This window comes from Hemiscyllium ocellatum, chromosome 11 (assembly GCF_020745735.1).
Source record: "Hemiscyllium ocellatum isolate sHemOce1 chromosome 11, sHemOce1.pat.X.cur, whole genome shotgun sequence".
Taxonomy (NCBI): Eukaryota; Metazoa; Chordata; class Chondrichthyes; order Orectolobiformes; family Hemiscylliidae; genus Hemiscyllium; species Hemiscyllium ocellatum.
In genome coordinates this window covers 31,383,790-31,406,970 of record NC_083411.1, presented here as the reverse complement: position 1 = coordinate 31,406,970, position 23,181 = coordinate 31,383,790, and the positions used below count along the sequence as shown (strand labels likewise).

General features: G+C 39.9%; 1 protein-coding gene across 2 annotated transcripts in view; it reads right to left on the bottom strand.

Annotated features, from left to right (window-relative positions):
* LOC132820158 (glutamate receptor 3-like) overlaps nt 1–23,181 on the bottom strand; it is a 335,515-nt gene that overhangs the window by 159,182 nt on the left and 153,152 nt on the right. For both annotated transcript variants that reach the window (XM_060832109.1, XM_060832108.1), the window contains exons 4-6: nt 18,883–19,070; nt 14,538–14,591; nt 7,744–7,905 (exon numbers count right to left, since the gene is read on the bottom strand). In XM_060832109.1, coding sequence (XP_060688092.1) covers nt 7,744–7,905; nt 14,538–14,591; nt 18,883–19,070 — 404 coding nt within the window. The remainder of the gene's footprint in view (nt 1–7,743; nt 7,906–14,537; nt 14,592–18,882; nt 19,071–23,181) is intronic.

Here is a 23,181-nt window from a genome sequence, read left to right as displayed (position 1 = left end):
CATTCTGATTCTTCACTGTTAGCCACAGAAATGTCTGTCTGTGCCTCGGACTAGAGAGTTTCCTAACCCAGTTGATCTCTTGGAACCCGACGTACCCCTCGTTGTATTAGAGCCACTCTCTTTACCAAAAACTTGGCTGTTCGGGCTACGTTCCCCTGAGAATCCATCACTCCTTACATTTTCCAAAACAATATATTTGTTTGAAATGGGGAAAGCCACAGAAGACTCCTGTACTACCTGCCTACCTCACTTAACTTTCCTAGAGTTAACCCATCCATGTTACTGTATCTGCAACTTTTCTCCCTTCCTATAGCTGCAATTCATCACATTCCCTTGCTTTTGTAAATTCCTCATTGCTTCTAACTGTCGCTCCAAACGTTCCACTAGATCTGATAGGATTCGCAACCAATGTCATTTATTGCAGATATAATCCTCAGTAACACGTAAACTCTCCCTAAACTCCCACATCCAACAAGAATAGTGGGCGGCACGGTGGCACAGTGGTTAGCACTGCTGCCTCACAGCGCCTGTAGACCCGGGTTCAATTCCCGACTCAGGCGACTGACTGTGTGGAGTTTGCACGTTCTCCCCGTGTCTGCGTGGGTTTCCTCCGGGTGCTCCGGTTTCCTCCCACAGTCACAAAGATGTGCGGGTTAGGTGAATTGGCCAAGCTAAATTGCCCGTAGTGTTAGGTAAGGGGTAAATGTAGGGGTATGGGTGGGTTGCGCTTCAGCGGGTCGGTGTGGGCTTGTTGGGCCGAAGGGCCTGTTTCCACACTGTAAGTCTAATCTAATCTAAAAAAAAAGAGCATACCACTCTATTAGGGGCCATTTCTGCTTCTTCCAATCTGCAGACTCAGAGAATAGCACAATCTTATTCCTCTACAAAACACTGCTGGTTGGCATGGATGAGTTGGACCGAAGTGTCTGTTTCGGTGCTGTACATCTCTATGACTCTAAATAAATAAAATAGAGATGCAGGAATAGGCAATATGTCCTGCATGAGGTGGGAGCTGGTGCACCCCAGTGTGTTTCATAGTGACCACATCTGCAGAAAGGTTTGGTTGCTTGAGGAATTCCGGCTCAGAATTGATGAACTGGAGTCATAGCATTGAACACTGCAACACATCAGGGAGAGTGAGAATTACCTGGACGCTGTGTTTGAGAAGGCAGTCATACCCTGAGATTAACTATTTCAAATTATGGTGGAAGATACTTCGAACATTCCATAAATACTAAAGAACACAAGGGAGGAATTAAATACCATCACCATCACTACAGAAGTAGAAATATTAGACAAACTAATAAAAGTAAAACAGGTAAGTTGCTGGCCCTGATGGCTTGCATTCTCGGATCCTAAAAGAAGTGCTACAGAGGTAGTGGATGCATTGGTTGCCATTTTCCAAAAATCATTGCATTTTGAAGAACTTGTAGAGGATTGGAAAAGTGCTAACCTGATACCCCTGTTCAAAAAAGGAGGCAAAAAGTGTGTAACTACAGGCTGATTAGTCTAATATCTACTGTTAGAGAAGAATTGAAATCAATTATTAAGGAAATAATGGCAGAACATTTTGGAAAATCATAATCTAACCAAGCAGAGTCAGCATTGCTAAATGAAAGCGAGTTCACATCTGTATAACTTAATCAAGTCTTTTGAGCAAGTCTCAACCTGAGCAGATAGAGGGGAACCAGTAGATGCATTGTATTTATACTTCCAGAAGGCCTTCAACAAGATGCCTTACAAAAGGTTAAGTTATAAGAGCCCCTAGTGTGGGAGGTAGTAAATTGGCATGGATAAAGAATTTGCTCACAGGCAGGAAACTCACAGGCAAGTGGGATAAGGTATTCTTTACAGGCAACACAGTGGCTCAGTAGTTAGCATTGCTACCTCATAGCACAAGGGACCCGGATTTGATTATAGCCCTGGGTGATTATCTGTATGGAGTTTGCACTTTCTCCCTATCTCTGGCTGGGTGTCCACTGGGTGCTCTGGTTTCCTCCTACAGTCCAAAGATGTGCAGGTTAGGATGATTGGCCATGCTAATTTTCCCATAGTGTTCAGGGATGTGCAGGCTAGGTGGATAAGCCATGGGAAATGTTGAGAGGAGGTGAAGTGGTGTCTGGATGGTATTCCCTTCAGAGGTTGGTGCGGATCGATGGGCTGAATGGCCCGCTTCCACACTGTAGGGATTCTACAATTCTGTTATTTTGTTGGTTACGTATGACCAGTGGGGTTCCATAGCGGTCAGTGCTGGGACCACAGCTATTTACAATACGTATTAATAACTTGGAGGAAGGAAGTGAATTTGAACACAGTCAAATTTGCAGATGACACTAAAATAGGTGAAAAGGCAGATTGCAAGAGGGATACAAACAGTTTGCAGACAGATATTGATAGATTAAATAAGTAGGCAAAAAGCTGGCAAGATGGAGTATTATATGGGAAAATGTGAAGTTGTTCATTTTAAAAAGGGAGAAAAAACAGGATATTATTTAAATGAAGAAAAAGCTGCAACACAAAGGCACTTGGGGATACTTGTGCATACAGATGCAGCAGGTAATCAGGAAGGCTGATGGAATTCTTCAGTCAATTACTTCAAGGGGTTTGGAGTATAAGAGTAGGGAAGTCTGACTGCAACTGTATAAGATGTTGGTGAGATCACGTTTGGAGAACTGTGAGCGTTTTTGGTTCCCGTGTTTAAGGAAAGCTATTTCATTGGAGGCAGTTCAGAGAAGGTTAATTGGGATAATTTCTGATTTGGAGGGACTGTTTGAGAAGCAAAGACTAAACAGATTGGGATTCTACCTTCTGGAGTTTAGAAGAATGAGAGGTGATCTCATTGAAACATATAGGATTCTTAAAGGGCTTAACAGGGTAAATGCTGAGAGGATGTTTCCTCTCATGGCAGTATTAAGGACCAGAGAGCACGGTGTCAGAATAAAGTGGTGTCGATTTAAGACTGAGATGAAGAGGAATTTTTTCTCTCCAAGAGTTGTGAGTCTTTGGGTCTCCTTGCCACAGAGAACTGTGGGGACAGAGTCCTTGTGTATATTTAAGGTTGTGATAGATTCTTAATCAGTAGAGGAATCAAAAAGTCAGGAAAGACCAGGAAAATGAATGCAGGGAATGTCGGATCAGCATGATATTATTGAACAGCAGAGCAGTCTTAAGGGCTGAATGGCCTACTCCTGTACCTAAAAACTTATGGACTTATAAAGCTGATAAAAGGGCAATATGCTTTCCAACAGATCCCTCTAACTATGCATCATCTGAATTTGTGCTGTCATGAGAGTCTTTTAGATTCCTTCATCAGGCCACTCTCTCTTGTGGCCCCATACCCACCTTGCCATCCATAATAGCCTGGCCTGCCTCCATTCCAACAAATTCCAGCATTTCTTTCTCTGTAGGAGTGAGGATGACCATAGAAGGCAGCCCTCCTTTGTTTCTGCATATTTACTGAACTGTATGAGTTCTCCTTTCCTGCAAGCACGTGCATTCCCATTATTAGTCACCATCAAAAGAAGTTGCCGAAAGCCTGACGGTTCAATGTGGTGAAACAGGTACACCTCCTGTATGCAATCAATCACTGGCTGCACAGGAGTCACTTTTGCTTGAGCAGTGATGCCTAGACAGGGTGTCAAAACCTTTTATTCACCCTCAGACACATTCAAAGACCTCTGAATAATGTTATACACCACTCACCTTGATAGAATTCATCAGGTCATTGCCATGTTGATGAAAAGAGATCAATGTTGATCTGAGTCTGCTTGTTCTGCCTTGCCTGTCCCCTCTTGCCAGTGTCAGGGAGTAGGACTTCCCTTTGCTCTGACAGCCTAAGGAGTAACTAGGTGTTTAATCAAGCTTCAGACATTTCTTCCGCTTACACAGCCACCAACACTTCCACTATTCCCTTCAGGACTGTTTCAATATCCTATCCACCTGCACGATTTGTAAAGAAAACATCTGAAAATACCAGAAGACCCCACTCCATTTCAGCTGTCAGCCTTTAGTCCAGCTTTGATGATACAACTCATGCATGGACCTTTGGCTCACCACAGTCTTCTGGTCCCATTGGCAGGAGGTGCTGTCTCTAACAGAAACCTACCCCCAGCAGACAGCCAAGACAAATGCAGTTACAGGGTTGATCAAGTGGGTAGGTGTAACATCAAGGCCTGCAAGAACTCGCCTATTTTAGAGACTGGAAATTATTACATTTACTGATCATCAGCCTTTAATTTGCTGAAGTCACAGAGAAGGATCGATTACATCTGCTTTCAGTAAAATTATGTGCAATCTTGATATTATCCTTTTTGATGCTGTGCCATGAAAGCTATTTAACTTTGCAGCTGATTGAATGCTTGCTTCAAGATTCATGAGCCTGTAAGAAACAAATAGCTGACAGAAAAGGCTGAATGAAAACTCCTGAAAATGCACAGATTCAGGTCACATCAGAGGCTGAGTGCCTCTGATGTGAACGGAAATGGAACCCAACTGGTCTTAATTGAGAGAAGAATTAGATATGGGCAACCAAATGGTTCATACAAACTTGCTTGGTCGTTTCAATACTAAACTAGGCTGCAGTCTTACAGTCATTCCATTTTTAACTGCAGATGACCTGGTTTCCTGGGCCTCTGGGAAACCTGACAATTTAATGGAGGCGAGAGTGGCTTAATCTACGAGGTAAGTGACTTCACAGCACTGTTTATAGGCCAAGAGCTAAGTGCTATAAAGGCGCAACAAGCTAACACTGTAAGGCAACACCATGAATCTGTCTGCTTCCCTTCCCGGCTCTACAGTGAGCAACAATGGAGCTCCCTTGCCCTCCACCTCACAATCACCATCCAATCCTTAAGTCTTTATTGTGGCTTTTCTCCACTGAACTCCTATCATCACTAACACTCCTCCTGTCCCGCTGTGTGTTCAGGAACCTAACTTTAGCATCCATATCCCCTCAGCCACATCTGGTCTTGCACCTATGATCAGGATTCACATACTCCTACCTCCAATACCTCTACCTGCTCCTTTAGGCTTTGACCTTGTGAATACAGTTCCCAGCCAGAATAACCTTCATCCTGTCAATCAGGTTGTATGAAAGCCTTGCAGGATTTTTTAAAAAGCTGCTCTGCAGTTAAATTCCAAAGATGCTTTGGGAGACCTAACCTTCAGTGACCTTTTTCTCTGATCAGAAATTTTGAAGTATCAATTTTGCCTTCTGCTCATTTTCATCTAGTTGATAATTATTCATTATTTATTTCAATACAGTATATGCCATTGGTAATAGTAGGAGCTGCTGTTAGTGACAAATGATTGGAAAAGATTTTTTAACAATAGAAACAAAAATCTTGTGAAGGTTGAAACATGGATGAGAGTTAAGACACAAGAGAAGTGTGCTTAAGCTCAATCCCTTTCCCTGAATCTTTTCTGTATTTTATATTTTAATCATAAGACTTGAGTAGACATTCTTATAGAAAATATATCTCAAAGACCTTGAAATTGTATGGTGCAATATTAATAACTAGCAATAATGATGTTAATGAATTTGAATGTCCTTGCTTTGTACCATACTTAAATAAAGGTGCAAACCAAATGGACAATTGCACATATCGATTGATTGCTTAAAGAAGTTTAATTTATTGTCTGTTACAATTGCAACCTTGCAACTTGTACTGCAACATTTGCTGAGTTATATGGAAATGATAGTTAACAGTTCATACACAAACAGTTTAGTAACTACCATCAGACTACTGAACTCATAAAGGAATTAATTGACTATAAGATTCATATCATAACTGTTTCATTTCCCAGCCAACTACAGGCAATAGCTTTGCCTGAAATTAGGACAGCGTGCATTTGTATAAATCAGTTATGCAATATATTTCTGTATTGGCAGTATCTCTGTTATATTTCAGTATGAAATAGCTAAATCACATTTAAAGATGTATCATGAAACACCTCCAGGTAGTGCCATGTCTGCTATATAACTGCAACTGGCTTGAATTAAAATAAAACATTTGGGCTACCTCACATATTTGAAAACTCCTGGTGAGTGAAGGTATAGATCAATGGCAGATGTGCAATGCAGATCCAGTGCTATAGTTCAGATTTGTTTGCTCCATATTAGTCTAAACAAGTCTCAAACATTAGATCCCCGATCAGACTCACAAGTTTAGTTACATTCTGGTAAGGGACCAATAGCTTTTATTTAAGAAAAAAAATTATGATGTTTGGAATCCCAGATTATTACTGATAGAATAAAGCCACAAAATGCATTAGTTTTGGGGTTAAACACAACATCCTGCACAGTAAACAGCAGATAGAATCGAGAATTTGTTTGCAACCACACCCAGATGTCAATAATCACTGTGAGCCACAAAAATCTTATTAATACTTGAATCTTGGTCCCAGGGATATTCACTCTTCACTCAAAGACTCCATTTTTTAACACCTTCCTCTGTGTAGGCACTTCCTCCTTTCATGGTGTTTCAATCTTGCATTTTGGGCTGTGTTCCAACAGTAACTCCCTGGCTGAATTGCAACTTGTTTTCATTTCTCCTAAGGCCTCCCATAGCCTTACTTACATGGAGCTTCCATGCAGCATCATGCTGGGACTTCTTCCTTCGTCCCTGGCTGTTGGTTGCCTCTTTTGTGGTCTCCTCCTAATGTCTCAGGAGATTTCTCTCCTTTTCTTGAATTCTATTACCTTTGATGGTTTGTTAGTTTCTTCTGGTCTTTTTGTTTTTTTCACGTGACTCCTGGACTATTCTCATTACCTCCCATTCCCAGAGCTTATGCATAGTATCTCCAGTCATATCCTTTCCTGGTTACCATTTTCAGAGCTCTTGGATCCCTCTTCAACTGCCTTCAGCCAGCTCTGGAACTAGCTATTCATCACTTTGGAACATCAGAGCCACCCTGGAATCATCTTGAAACCAGCCTCGGTATTCACCAGGCTTCCCCTTTTTTTAAAAACTAATTTTGGCTTAAAAACTCATATTTTAAAACTCATAAAACTCATCTTGTCTTTTCACCAGATATACGGCTAAGTCTTTTTACTCACACCCACTTTGCTCTCTAGAGGAGATCTCTGTAGCTTTTCAGCTCTGATCAAATGTCAAAACACTGACATATTATTTTCTGGATGTAATTTTTTTTAGAGAGTCTTGCATCCCTCAGAAAACAATGTAAATGTAATTTGGCTATGTGCTGAATGTTTAACAATTTTCTGCCATTTTGAATACACAAGGACCAGGGGCCAAGATTGTAAAGAAGGAAAACAGAAAACTGACAGCAGGAGGCAACAGTGGGAAACTGATACCCTGAAAAGCCAGCCATTTCTGATTGGGCAAGAATATAGGATCATGTTAGCCATGCTCCCCAGTATGAACTACAGTGTTAGCCATCTCAATGATTCACATATAAAACAAGACCCGACATTCAAATGACAAGTAAAGACCTAAACTTATTGTCTAATATATGAGCATATGCCATATTTTTCATCAGAATTTAACTGAAGCTATGTAGAAGACTAAAATCATGTTGCTCTTTTTAGTTACTTTTAAGAGTTTTTCTTTTTTTCTGATTTCAAAACTTTTCCTATATCTTATAGAGCGAAGCTTTTAAGCATTAACAAGATAGCCTGAAATATCCCAACTGTTCTACTTCTAAGGAGTGACCTACTCTCTACTTAATTTGTAATACAGCACAATGTCAGGTGGTTGAATATTTTACAGGTTAAAACTGTACCTTTAATGTGCTGGCAGCAGTTCCAGGATACTCTCTCTGATCGAGCTTTGTCCATCTCTGCATGAATTTTTGCACCATTGGATCGTCATAATTCACAAGCTGGAAGCCAGTGACATTGACTCCTGTCTCAATAAATTTATCAAGTACAAGATCAGAGAAGCCCTGCAATGAACAAAGACAGGCACAATTCAACCACTGAAACAAAGTAATGTCTTACACAATCTTGAGTAATTATTTTCCCACACAACGTCTTATTAAGTTCTTTTAAAGTACCATGTCTTGACTCTCCTGATGTCTCCTGTGGGTGAAAGTACAATGTGATGTACATGCATAGATCATAAACTCCCAGGTTTGGTCCCCAACTGCTGCACAGTTGGTTGGATTTAATCCTCCATTGGAGACTTTGGCAGGTAGGAGAACATAGTCAGTCAGGATTTCTTTCTCAACTTTCTATCCAGGAACTTGTTGTGCAGTTCATATCTGCAAACTTTGGTTTAGGATCAAATTATATTCAACTACAATGCTTCTCAGCGATCAAATAGCCCACCAATCTCTGTGTCTTAATAACTGGATGCTGCAACTTGACAGTTGAAAAGCATGGAATCATATGCCAAATCAGTAACCAGTGACAGTTGCACCATATTTTTTTCGTACTGCAAGTTATGCTTAGGACAGCTGTCTTTTGTTAGGATCTGATTCACATATTTGAGAATCCTGAAGCCTGTGTTTGTAGCTGCCCTGCACGTTTTTCAAGTTGCTAGTTGCCAAAGACAATGGGAAAACAACTGTCAAAAGGCTTCTGATTAACCACTGACCACATTATATTACTTCCTAAAACCAACTTAATCCCCAGAGCTTAGAATCTAATTGATTCTAGAACAATATCTAATTATTTGCCTTGTCTCAGTAGTCAGAGGAGAGGCAGATATTGAGAATGATTCCAGACACAAGCCATAGAAACGTTAGGAGAATGGAAAAACAAGTGGGAAATGAAATTTAATGCAGAGAAATATGGAGTGATCCATTTTGGCAGAAATATAGGGTGAGTTAATACAAAGTAATGACACGGTTTTAAAGATTGCAAGAACAGAGGAACTTCGGTGTTCATTGAAAAGATCTTCGAAGGTGGCAGGACATTTGAGCAACGAGTTAGCAAAGCATAAAGGATCTTTAATTTCACTGGGTGCTTTTAGTTATTGAGTTGTAATTTCTCAAACACACCATCTTGAAGAACTCTAGATGCAACATTGTGCTCACCATATAAATTAAGCATTTGATAGTGTTAATGATTAGATTAGATTAGATTACTTACAGTGTGGAAACAGGCCATTCGGCCCAACAAGTCCACACTGACCTGCCAAACCGCAACCCATCCAGACCCATTTCCCTACATTTACCCCTTCACCTAACACTACAGGCAATTTAGCATGGCCAATTCACCTAACCTGCACATTTTTGGACTGTGGGAGGAAACTGGAGCACCCGGAGGAAACCCACACAGACACGGGGAGAATATGCAAACTCCACACAGTCAGTCGCCTGATGAATGAGAATTACTGTAAAATGAACAGTAAATACAGCATTTTGCAGACTGATACCATTGTTCTGCATTACACTTGCTGCTAGGAAGGAAGTTTCACAAGCAGCAGTTGATCATTAGGCTTCACAATGATTTATCAACTAAAAACTCAGACCTGTTTTTGCAGCAACTAATGAACTCAAAGTTATGTATTTAGAACGGATTTTGGCAACACACAGTCAGTTTTGACATGTGGCAAAGCTGTGTACTTTGCTGTCTAATTAGTAAAATCTGTGCTGTTTTGATTTGCTACATTACCTCAGCTTCTGCTGGTGTTCAGGCAATACCAGAGGCAACGTACTATTCTTTCTTTCGAGAAAGAAAGGGCAATCATTTGCAAGCACCACATGCATGATTGAACTGAGAAAGTTCAACCAATAACTGACAAAATACCAATTGTGAAATATCTGCTGTGCAATAAACTAGATAGGATTTCTTCAGGCCTGATTAAAAATCCTTACTGAGATTTCTATACTGTACAGCAGGAGTGATCAAAATAAAAATACAGAAAACATTTATTCGCAAATGTCTATTTCTATAGATTTTTCTGAGTTGCCCAGTGAATTGTGAAATTGCCCACCACGGTTATCTTTGGAATTACGAAGCAGGATGCATTTTCTCAGATAATTTCAGAATGCAGTTAAACTGTGATTTATTTTTATAGTGAAACACTTTTCATTTTGTAACGGTGAAAAAACGCCTGCAGAGGAAAAACCCTGATATAACTGCATTTACTGAAGGGCATCTAATTCTGAACTGAGCATCACACTGAGGCAAGTTAGAATTCAAAATTGCTTAGGTTTGTTTTCCTATTTTTGTTCAACCCTAAATGTCTGGACATGTTGATATATCTCCCCTCAATCTTGTTTAAAATTATTGCCAGGATAGAACTTTGTGCACCTTTAAGAATTTGAAGGACCCTCTCATGACAGCCAGAATATAATTTGCAACCTTTAACCAATTAATGTTCCGACTAATTTTTATTTGTTCTGTGCAGTCCCATTAAGATTGCATTACAGCTGCAAATGCACACATCTGAAAGAAAGCACTATCTTTTGGTCTCCTGTATGATATATTGCCAAAGTCTTTGCAGTTATGCGATAGAGTTAGGGTTACTGAAAACATAATTTAGAGGGAACGTGCAGCATTGCTCAGGTTGCTCTCCGGACTTTATTGATTGCAAATTTTTCATTGCAACTGTTGATTTCAGATTGGTCATACAGCGTTAGCTCAGCCCCAGAAGCAATTTTCTGGCATTGCACCATCTGCTTATTACCTTAAGTTTTACACAGAAAGGGAGCAATGGAAAATTAAATTGACTCATGCAAGGTAATGAGGCATTGTGAAAGAACAAGCAAAATAAAGCACTAACAATGTGATGGCGAGTGATTCAAAACTGATGAAGACCTAAACAGAGAGCAAGGTTGAAAACAACTCGTAAGAATGAAGTTGAAAAATTAATTTTAATTCTCTCAGTCTTGGCAAATGACATATGTGGTGCTCGGGAAAAGATGGAGCATGGTGTTTTTGTAAATGGGACATGGGTGTTATTGGTGAGGCTAGCATGAATGGTACATTTCTAGTTGCCTTTGGGAAGGTGATGAAACGCTTCCTTGAACTACTGTGGCCAGCTCAGTGTAGGTACACATGGTGATGATAGATAAGGGGTTTCAGGATTTTGATTCAGTGTTGATGAAAGCATTGAGATATAGTTCCAAGTCATGATGATGTATGAGTTAGACAGTTATAGAATCATGGAGATGTACGGCATGGAAATAGACCCTTCCGTCCAACTCATCCATGGTAAAGAACTTGCAGCTATGTGTGTTTTCAATTGTCTATTACCTTGATCTTCTAAGTAGAAGAGATTGCACATTTTGGAGGTGCTACTGAAGAAACCTTAGCAAGTTGCTGTAGCAAATCTTATGGATGATACACACTGCAGCCATGGTATGTCAGTGGTTGAGGTTGTGAATATTTAAAGTGGTGGACTGATTGACAATCACTGCTTTGTCCTGGGTGCTGTCAAATTCTTTAGTGTTATTTGAACTGAACTCATCCAATTAAACCACACTTCTAACTTGTGGTTTATAGATGGCTGTCAAATTCTGGAAGTACAGAGGTAACTCATTCACCACAGAATAAACAACCTCTGACATACCCTTGTAGTGACAGTATTTATGCGTATGTTCCAGCTTTGTTTCTAGTCAGTGGTGACTTAATGTTGTCGGTGGGGGATTCTTTGGTGATAATGCTAATGAATGTCCATGCGGAGGTGGTTAATTTCTTCTGTTTGGTATTGTTATGCCCTGATACTTGTGTGGCATGAATGTAGTTCAGGTATTACTAAAGGGGGGAATGGACTACTTCATTGTTTTATGAGATTTGGAATGGTGTCAATTTAACATTTTCCACTGTCTTGTTCAAAAACATCACCTCTTCACCATGTTCACAAAATTTCTCTACACCTCTTCCATCACAAAGACGGCCTTAGGGTTCTCCATTTTTTTTTTGAATGGAGGTGCAATCAATCTCTATCCACCACCACTGTCCTCTGCCTGGTTAAACTTGTTTATACGATCAACAAACCTTTCTTCAACTCCACTCACCTCCTTCAATTGGAGGTGTTACAAAAGGTAGCCCCTGGGTCCTTTTATGCCAGTCCTTGTATGAAATATGTAGAACTGTGCTTGTTCCAGTCCTACTCAGGCACCTCTTTTTTGATTTCACTGATGATTGTACATGTTATACTTCTGAATCTACCCTTGGAACTGTGTTTTTCAATTTCCATTCCTCTCTCATCTTAATAAGGTCCAACTCCGACTTTTCCTTTTCCTTTCTTAACATCGCTATCCCAATTTCTTAGGAATTCAATATTCATTGAAAGTCCACCTACTCCTATCGTCACCTTAACTACACTATCATAATCCGCTTCCTGTAAATAATCCACTCCACTCTCCCAATATCTTCATTGCTGTTGCATCTGTTCTGATGATTCAATCTTTCATATATATGTTCTGATATGTCTTAATTTTCCACAATTGTGGAGTCCACCCCATTGTGGTTAAGGCAGTTCTCAATGTGACATAACCCATTACCTGTACTTCTTCGCTCTCCTCTCCCAGAACTACAACAGATACCTCTCTCCTCAGAATTCAAATTATACTTTAAATCATAAGAGGGGGTTCCTCTCATGTTTTCTTGGAGACTACCTTTTCACATTTTTGGTTTTTAGGGCTTTTTTTTCAGTCTCACTAATTCCTTAATTAGGTGTGCAATCACTTTATAACAATACTTCTACATTTGTGTCTATACCATGAGAGTTTGACATCACTGAGAAGCAGAATTCATCAATATCTTCAGTTCATTACTGCTCAAATTTAAAGCCAAAAATCACAAGGATTTAAATTGGTACAAGAAAGCTGATATAAGTTAGCAAAAACGGTTTTCATAAAAAAAATCTAACATACTCCTATACACAAAAGGGCATCACTCAAAACATGCTTTCTGTGCGTAAACTCACAACTGAACCATTGTACATTTAACTCTAACAGTTACATTTTGTGTGTTAGATACTTAGAGACGTGATAACATGAAGAAGCAAATTGTAACGAAATAAAACTGTTTGATATTAAATTATACAATTGATCCAATGTTCAGTTTTAATTACATTTTCCCCCCATGTAGTGACTCCTGAACTGCAGCTTTAAACCAAAGACTCTACATTAATTGCAAGGAATTCATTACCTTGGTTTTGCTGTTCATAGTTAGATGAATATTCCTTCGTTAAAAAGTACGACTGTATTAAAATGTAATTCATTAAAACTGTCTGTTCTCCTTTGAAACTTTATTCTCTCCTTTTTCAGACCTTTTCCACCATTTTAGGCCCTCTTTCCCCTTTGCAAACACCCACTCCTCTTTACAGCCTCTTGCTCCCCTTTTCATTCCCTCTCCACTGTTTGGAAGTCCTCTCCCCATCTGCGATTTCTCTTCCTGTTTTGCAGGTCCTCAGTCTCCGTTCCACGCCCTCACCATGTGCAGCCCCTCTGATCCCAGTGCAGTCTCTCTCCATCTTTTACAGAGTCTTTTATCTCCTCTCCTTTCACCCCCAGCAGAGGCTTCTCTTTCACCTCTTTGCAATGTCATCTCCCAATTGAGGTCATCAGTTTCTAACAGTGGACCTCTGCTGACAGCAACAGAAAAATCTTACAATTAAACAATACAGCACTCCATAGCACACAATGGCTGCAGGAGAAGGGGCTTTTGTCAGGTCTATCAATTTATAATCTTGCTTCTGGGAGTTGGGGACAGTTGGGAGGACAGTTGCAGCCTGTGTCCCTAGCCCTGTAAGTTTCAGCCTCCTTGTCTTTCAATTAGGGAATTTCCAACATCCGGACTCAACATTTGAGTTCAACAATTTCTGACGATAACCTCTGCTTTCATTTTGTCTCCTTTCCCTTTGCTGGATTGGATTTTCTCTTGCTCTTGTTTCTGCAATGGCAGCTGTTCATCATTCTGCCATACACACTATCTTTTGACACATTGTTCATTTCTTTTACTTGTCCCAGTTCCAATCTCTTTGGCTTTGCAATGCCAGATTCTTTTGTCCTTTAAACATTTTTATCTCCCGCACTGTAACAGATCTCTCTCATGATCTTCTACCACTCCCCCTTCACATTTTAAAACTTATTTCATTTCTAACTGAAAATATATAGATACGAAACATTAACCCTGTTTCTTTCTCCACAGCTGCTCAGCATTTCAATAATTTTCTGTTCTTATTCCTGATTTCCAGAAACCAAAGTATTTTGTTTTTGTACAGTATAATATAGTTTAGTGCAGAGTGAAGTTCTCCATACTCTTCTTGAACTCTGATAATGTACCCCACATACTAATTTCAGAAGCAGACCCTCCAATGCATTAATGCACCATTTTCCATATATCTCGCAACACCCAGCCTGTGAGCACCCACCTTTTGCCTTTGATACTTAAGGTGATGCTTAATATTAGTTAGGCATTGTGGACCAATATTCATTTGGCAATGGATGTAGAGTGACTAAATTCATTTCAATTGGACCTTCGTGGCCAGCAAATCCTGAATCTGAGTTGTATGCAAACTCAGAGTTAAAAGATCAATTTCTAACTCATACATCACTTAGTCACCCCATGAATATGTCTTCTGATTGATTCAATCAACCACAAAGAAAGCACTTACCAGAGTAGCCAACATGTAGTGGTAGCCTCGGATGTTTTTACCAACATTCACTGCCTATGCCACAAAAGAAAAGAATAATCTATGAAAATGTTTGAATAAATCAGCATTTTAAAGTCAACTCAGAGTGAAAATGAACTGCATTATGAGTGTTTGAGCTAACATAGGGAGATGAGGATCTCATTCTGGTGATTTGGTGCTGTACAGAATCCACCATGGCTACTTCTTCACTGAGACCCATCCCCAAAACTGAACATTGTACTTCAGATGACCAAGGCTCTGCAAAATTGCATAATTTCCTCATTTTGGCATTAAAACCCTATTCACAGAAAGCTGTAAAATCCATTTTAAAAATGTTTCTTTTTGAATCTATGCACTGGTTTTAAAATATTTATTTACACATTGTTCGAAATGTTCTATCTCCTACTGAATAATCAGAGATGTAGGAAGTAAACCTATTTTACCATCCCTTTATGTCTGTCTGTCTGTCTCTCTGTTTTATTCATTTGGCCTTTTTACACAATTGACGAGCAATCCTCACAGTTCCATGCCTTGTACCATGAAGAAAATTGTCGAATTCATTTATTATGGATCAAAAGCAGATGATCCCACTCTAAAAATGTCAAGCTTCAGCTGCCACAGGTTTGTCCCATTCAGTCTACCTCTCTTCGTAACCTCCTTCCACATTTCACCAGGTATCTTACCTTAATGTGATCTACAAATTTGGATTTACAATTTTGGGGCTAACAAAGGACAATGCATAAAGAGTTAGCAGTGAGATGGCTTGTGCCCAAACTATCCAGTGAGTTAGTCCATTGCTAGATTCAGGAAGCCCTTTTTATTGGACATCCAAGGCATACAATCTCAACAGGTATTATGTTCCTTAAAAATGAAATGAAGGGCTGAATCATGTTGAAGGAATCTTCTTCAGTAACTTAACGAATGCCGAATGGGACCAGCACCTGTCTTGCTCTGCTCGGAACTTACTGACTCTTTTAGTCACCAATTAAAGATCTACTTTGTTAAGGTTTGCTTTTAAAAATCTGTTCTGTGGCAGAGCAATAGTCTTCCCAAACTTTGTGCCAACCCGGCCATCTTGTTTCCTCCCAAAACTTCCTCCCAAAACTTATCATCAAGTACATCTGGATAGTAGTAACAGGATAGGTCAGAGTCAGTATGGATTTATGAAGGGGAAATTATGCTTGACTAATCTTCTGTAATTTTTTGAGGATGTAACTCTGAACATGGATGAAGGAGATCCAGTAGATGTAGTGTACCTGGACTTTCTGAAAGCATTTGATAAAGTCCCACATAGGAGGTTAGTGAGCAAAATTAGGGCGCATGGTATTGAGGGCGATGTACTAACTTGGATTGAAAGTTAGTTGGTTGATAGGAAACAAAGAGTAGTGATTAACGGCTCCATTTCGGAATGGCAGGCAGTGACCAGTGGGGTACCGCAGGGATCAGTACTGGGACCGCAGCTTTTTACAATATATGTTAATGATATAGAAGATGGTATTAGTAATAACATTAGCAAATTTGCTGATGATACTAAGCTGGGTGGCAGGGTGAAATGTGATGAGGATGTTAGGAGATTACAGGGTGACCTGGACAAGTTAGGTGAGTGGTCAGATGCATGGCAGATGCAGTTTAATGTGGATAAATGTATGGTTATCCACTTTGGTGGCAAGAACAGGAAGGCAGATTACTACCTAAATGGAATCAATTTAGGTAAAGGAGCAGTACAGAGAGATCTGGGTGTTCTTGTACACCAGTCAATGAAGATAAGCATGCAGGTACAGCAGGTAGTGAAGAAGGCTAATAGTATGCTGGCCTTCATAACAAGAGGGTTTGAGTATAGAAGCAAAGAGGTTCTTCTGCAGCTGTACAAGGTCCTGGTGAGACCACACCTGGAGTACTGTGTGCAGTTCTGGTCTCCACATTTAAGGAAAGACGTTCTGGCTATTGAGGGAGTTCACGAGGTCAATCCCTGGAATGGCGGGATTACCTTACACTGAAAGACTGGAGCGACTGGGCTGGTATACCCTTGAGTTTAGAAGACTGAAAGGGGATCTGATTGAGACATAGAAGATTATTAAAGGATTGGACACTCTGGAGGCAGGAAACATGTTTCCGCTGATGAGTGAGTGCCGAACTAGAGGACACAGCTTAAAAATATGGGGTAAACCATTTAGGACAGAGATGAGGAGAGACTTCTTCACCCAGAGAGTGGTGGCTGTGTGGAATGCTCTGCCCCAGAGGGCAGTGGAGGCCCAGTCTCTGGATTCATTTAAGAAAGAGTTGGATAGAGCTCTCAAGGATAGTGGAATCAAGGGGTATGGAGATAAGGCAGGAACAGGATACTGATTAAGGATGATCAGCCATGATCATATTGAATGGTGGTGCAGGCTCGAAGGGCAGAGTGGTCTACTCCTGCACCTATTGTCTATTGTTAATTATAAAAAAACTGTCAGTAACACCAATGGTTTGACATTCAGTACAATCTGCTGATGAATGTACAAAAGGATAAATTCCTCGTGAGGATCCATTTCAAGTTAGTATCAGGCCTCTTAGTCCAGTCATGCCCAGATTATATTTCATCTTTCTTTTCCTTCATCCATGTCATTAATCCACTGTAGTGAAACATGTCAGACTGTGTACAGATGCCTCAACAACACAAATTGCCATGTGCCATCAATCAAGAGTATGTATTGTCCATTCCGGACCTCCATTTCCAAACAATCATCCAATCCATGACACCAGTCTTTCTCTGGTTCTGTGCATTTTCACTTCTCCTAATAATCTCCTGTGTGAAACTGTACTGACTGTCCTTTGAAAACCCATCAAGACAGCATCGACTATATTAGAAACTGTCTCAAATTATGCATTAAATTAATTCTTGATTTACCAACCTCCCAGCCCCCACTCCATTCACTCCCTGAAATTTGATGGCAGCCTGCACTATGGTACTTGGCCTTTCAGACTGGTTTTCTCATTTTGAAGTACAAATGTAGCATGCAAGGACAGGAGTTTGAGTTACAAAATATGGTTTCTATGGAAACCTATCCCCAACATTTAGAATTAGTGTACATTTTCAATCTTTCCAATATCTATAACGTTCTGTCTCTTGCTGTATAATCAGAGATTTAGAATGTCACCCTTTTATTACCGCTGCTTTATTTTTCACTCCCTACTTTAGTCTATGAGCCTATCTATATTATTTGAAAGCAGATAGTTAATAGAGTTTATCAACTTCTTAAAAAAAATTGGAGTTTATCAACTTGTAAAAAAAATTATTTGTTGTTTTCTTGATTCAGTACCATAAATTGTTTAAAAGTAACAACCCAGCCCCTTATCTGTGATGCTTGAATAAAGTGCCTGCATTTTCCTTAACATGCAGTCTTTGTCAAACTGAAGGATTATCCATTAATCATAATTTTTGTCCAATTAATTTTTAGCATGTGTCTTCAGGAGTGTAACTTTTCCCATTCCCTGAATGCATGGAAAAAATATCTTCCACATTTCTATGGAATACAATTTCTCATTAATGTAGCTCAACATAAATGTATCTGAAACTATGTATGCTGATTTAAGAGGAGTGAATTACACAGCGTCGTGCAAGATCAATGAGATTTATGGCATCAAAAGATCGTGTTGCTATATTCTGTTGTTGGCACCATCTAGGGATTTTAATTACACTTGCAACAAAAGTCTGGCTAATAACTGTGCTGCCTCAAGTTTAAAAGCAACATCATAAACCAGATAGTCTCCGATTATAAAGCTTGCCTTTTCACTCACTTTTATGTGAAATGTCAGTGGACTTCTACCACTTTTCTAGTAACTGAAGAGCTGACTGTCTTATCAGGATGCTTTAGTCAAGCAACAGAAGTTATCAATCCAACTGGTGCAGTGGGTAAAAGCTAGCCTGATACAGATTGTGTATAGGGAGAATAGTTTTTACTTAAACAGTGAAAAGCAGAGGAGTAGTAAATGTAAGTAACACTTACAACCATGGATATAAACCTTGTGAGTTGACCTTCAAAAGCACATTATTCAATTGAGCTCACAATCTTTCACAACCAGCACCACCAACGCTAATGCTATTAGAGTGATCCTCTTATAATGTATATGTGAGGCAGCAACTCAAAGAGAGCAGGATTACAGGATTCTTGCTGAGTAAATTGGACATTATCAGTAAGTTGTCTGGTGGGGATGTGGCTTTGCATCAGAACAGAAAGTCTGCTAGTGCATTACCCACATTAGGTTTAACAGGACCACAATGCCACCCCAGTGAATACAAAGTAATTCTTTATGTTAAAAATAAAGAAACTACACAAACAGCAATTACCTGATCCAGAATAGCATTCAGTCTGTCTAGTTCACAGTCTATTAAATATCTTCTTTCTTGCCTTTTGTCCATTTCCTCAAAGATTCTTCTATATTCCATCACATCAGTGATGCTTCCAACTGACTTTGCTGTAACCTGCCAATTATTCTGAACAGCAGCTTCCATGATTACCTGAAGGATGGAATATCCTGACAGAAGAAAAGAAGCACAAATTTAAGAATGAAACATTGAATTATTTCTGAAGATGAATTTTGTACAATTTATTATTTGGTAGTTTGCAACACATTCAAGTAATATCCTTTGAGAAGGTAGAAACTGAGGAACCCAATCTAGCAGAACATTTTTGTTTACAGTGTCAAATGATCCTACTTTTATTGAAGAGCTTTATTCCAGATTTGTGCTGCACATCACTGACCTAAAGATCTTTGGGTCAAAATGAGAGCTTTATAATGAAAAGTAAACCTAAGACTTTCCACCAGATTTGAGTCCATGTATTATCTAGGCACAAGTCAAATACATGCTTAACAGACCAGAGAAATTTGGGCACAACAAGTTATGCTCTTAACTTTTTATGCCCAAGTCTCCTTCATCTTTTATAGTTGTCCATCAAACCCCTCAGACTGTACAAGTTTCCACCTGTAAAAATGGCCATCTCTGCAACTTTGACACATAATTGTCTTTCATTTATGCTTGTTCAGAGGATTTTTTTACCAATTTATGCTATGATTCCTTGTTAAAAGATCTACACCAGACAACACCTATTCTGCCCCACCTGACTGTCATCTTTATTTTCAATTTGTAGCAAATGTGTTGTGGCACAAAAGTATTGTGGCCGATTATGTTTGTATCAGAATGTTAAATTGCTTAGTGACAATTTTTTGCTTCATTCCCATAAATTAGCATACTATATCTATCCAATAGTTATCCAGTGCCTCTTGAATGCCTCAATGATGGAATATTCAGACCAGTCATTAAAACATAAAGCTGAATTTCATGCTTTTTTTCAGCTTGTTAGAATTTGCTTTGAATTTTTTGGAGGGATACTTGCCGCAGGGCCCAGTGAGATTTACCATTTTTCATATCAAATGCACCTCATCAACTTGCCTCAATGCTGTTGCTCACCCCTGATTCTATCCCCATCTTTCCAGGTGCCATTCCCAGAATAGTTCACCATTCAGCAGCTTTCTGCTGAAACATCAGCAGCCTTGCGCCTGCCCCAGCAACTGTCCACCTGGAAAGTCAGTCCAGAGCTGTCCTGCACATTTCCCGATATTTGCCCCACAACAGGTAGGCACTTTGTGGGCAGGGACCAAAAGGTCCTGCTGGATGGATGGTGTACAGGCGAGATGTCCTCTTTCTCAGGAACAGTAGAGTAGGCCCCAGCCTAGCTTGGTCTGAGGTTGCCACCCAGGTCAGTATAGTCTCAGCCAGCTGGAGGAATGCCCAGCACAGTGAGAAGGTGGTCAACGACCTAATGCATTCTGCCAGCATAAGTGCCACAACCTTCTCTCTGATACCTCACACTTATTCTATAATCTCAATAACTCAGTGCAGCAATAAGAAGATGCACTTAATGCATGACGATCCAGATTGAAAATAAAACAATGGGTTGAGTGTAGTTGGGTTCTGAGTGGCATGAGCTATAGCAAAATATGTGGCAGAATCAGATAAGACATCGTGTGAAAACAATCTCAGCATTGGGAGCTTCTTGTTCCATTTTTTAATGCTTTTTCCGAGCAGTGAGAAGTTTCTCACCAAGCAGTGGTAGTCCCCACATCCCAGCAAGGCTCATGCTCTGCACTCTCACTAATAACTCCTACATCTTTCCTCACTCACTCTCATCCACCCCAACCCCTGACATGACTAACCCTGACGACCCTCTGTGCTCTCATTCCTGATAAAGGGCTTATGCCCGAAATATCGATTCTTCTGCTTTTTGGATGCTGCCTGACCTAGTGTACTTTTCGAGCTCCACACACTTGACTCAGATCTCCAGCATCTGCAGTCCTCACTTTCACTTTCTTGCCCTCTGTGCTACATACTCACTTGCTAGATACACCTCCACCTTCACCAAAAATACCAGCCGTCTCACACACCTTCATCTCCCAAAATCTCTACCGCGCTCTCATTCCAGGAGGAAAACAGCCCACAATAGGGCAGCAAAAGATGGGTAGGGGACTGCCCAAAACTCAGCTCTTCACTCCTTGTATGGAAGACTCCTGACTCTGATTGGCCTGAGTGGCTGACCAATTATGTCCAAGACACTGAATTGGTATTGGAGACTGCTTGACTTCCATGTTGAGGATTCTCTACATCCAGCTTGTTTGTTGTGTTTAATAAGGTGGGAAGCTGAATTTAATGAGGTGAGGTGTGTTATTAATAAGGTGTTTAATAAGCTATAATCTGCCTTAATTGGGAACTACTACTGCTTGGTGAGAAACTTCTCACGCTGCTCGTAAAAAGCATAAAAATGCAATAAGATGCTCCCAATGCTGAGATTGTCCTCACATGATGTCTCATCCAATTCTGCCACATATTTGCCATAGCTCATGACACGCAGAACCCAATAACACTCAACCCATAGTTTTGTTTTCAGTCTGGCTTGTCGTGAATTAAGTTCATCTTCTTATTGCTGTGTTGAGTTATTGAGATTGTTTTCACGTTAATAGCTCTTTAAAAGAAAATAATAGCATGTACAAGCTCTTGACATTCTTTATTAAAGCATAGCTCTACCGCTCACACTTTGTGATTTTTCCAGGCACACACATACCCCATAATAATAATTTATGCGATTATAATGCAAGCAGCTCCCAGAACTATTAAATGTGAGTACAACTATATGATACCAATATTAGAGTAAATATGTGCTAATTATAAAACTGAGTACAGACAGCTAAAACTGCAATCCTGTAACAATAAATTAATGATAATTGCAGCCCATCCAGCAATGATATGATAAACTGAATATTATCACTGGAATTGAATGCAGACAGCAAATTCAACACTCTATTCCTATCCCATCCATCAATTCCTTCACCATTCCAATCCAATCCTAACGCTTTCTCCCTCCCCCATTGATACCCATATGCAAATTTAACATGTTGATCAGTACATCAGTCATTCTCACTTCATCAGAGACATTTTCCTAGACAAGCAGTGTGATATTTTGGTGCTTGCAAGGATTTAAATCTCCTAAAAATCAGATCAGGTTACGATCCTCACATAATTTAGCTCTCCTATGAGTTTTACCCAACTAGATTCTGAGGTGAATAGGAAATCCCCTTAGATCTGCTCAAGGTTGTACGGCCTGGTTCAACCTTTAATACTGTATTTAACAGTAAGGCACCAGTTTCCTAACTGGTCAGCAACTCTGAGATGAGTGCACAGTGAGGAGGACTACTGAGTGAAGCTGACAAGCTGGAGAGTCTTTCAATAGTTACAGTGAAAAGCTTCAGCCAAAGTCAGGGCACTATTCAATATTCTTAAATTCTCAGCCCTATTGCTGTATGAGAGGTGATAGTCAAATTACTGAAGTACACTGCAGTGCTGTTGTCATCTGAGGTACAGAAGACTGTATGTGCCAATGACTGCCTGATTGAATCAATAACACATTACCCCAGCTATTCATATGAGACAGAGTACAGACTGACTACACCTATGTTAATCAGAGTCAACATGTCAACCAATCAGTATCATCTTTGCCTGTGATGAAAATTATTGTCATTGTTTTCAATTTGGCATTCTTGCATTTATCCTGATGACAGCAATTTGAAGATCTTTAGGAACATATCTCTTTTTAGCAATACACAGGAAAATGCCAGCAAAATCAAAATCATAGATATCCTAAATTAATCTAGTCCCATTTGCCAGCATTTGGCCCACATCTCTCTAAATCTTTCCTATTCATATACCTATCCTGATGCCTTTTAAATGTTGTAATTGCACCAGCCTCCACCACTTCTTCTGGCAACTCATTTACTACACGCACCATCCTATGCATGAAAACTTTGACGCTTAGGTCCCTTTCAAATCTCTCCCCTCTCACCTCTATTTACTCTATCCATGTCCCTCATCATTTTATAAAACTCTGTAAGGTCTCCCCTCAGCCACCGATAATTCTGGGAAAATAGTCCCAGTCGATCCAGCCTTTCCCTATAGTTCAAACCCTCCAATCCTGGCAACCTTCAGTAAATCTTTTCTGAATCTTTTCAAGTTTCACAACATCCTTCCTACAGCAAGTAGAACAGATTGAATGCAGTATTCCAATAGTGGCTTAACTGATGTCCTGTACAGCTGCAA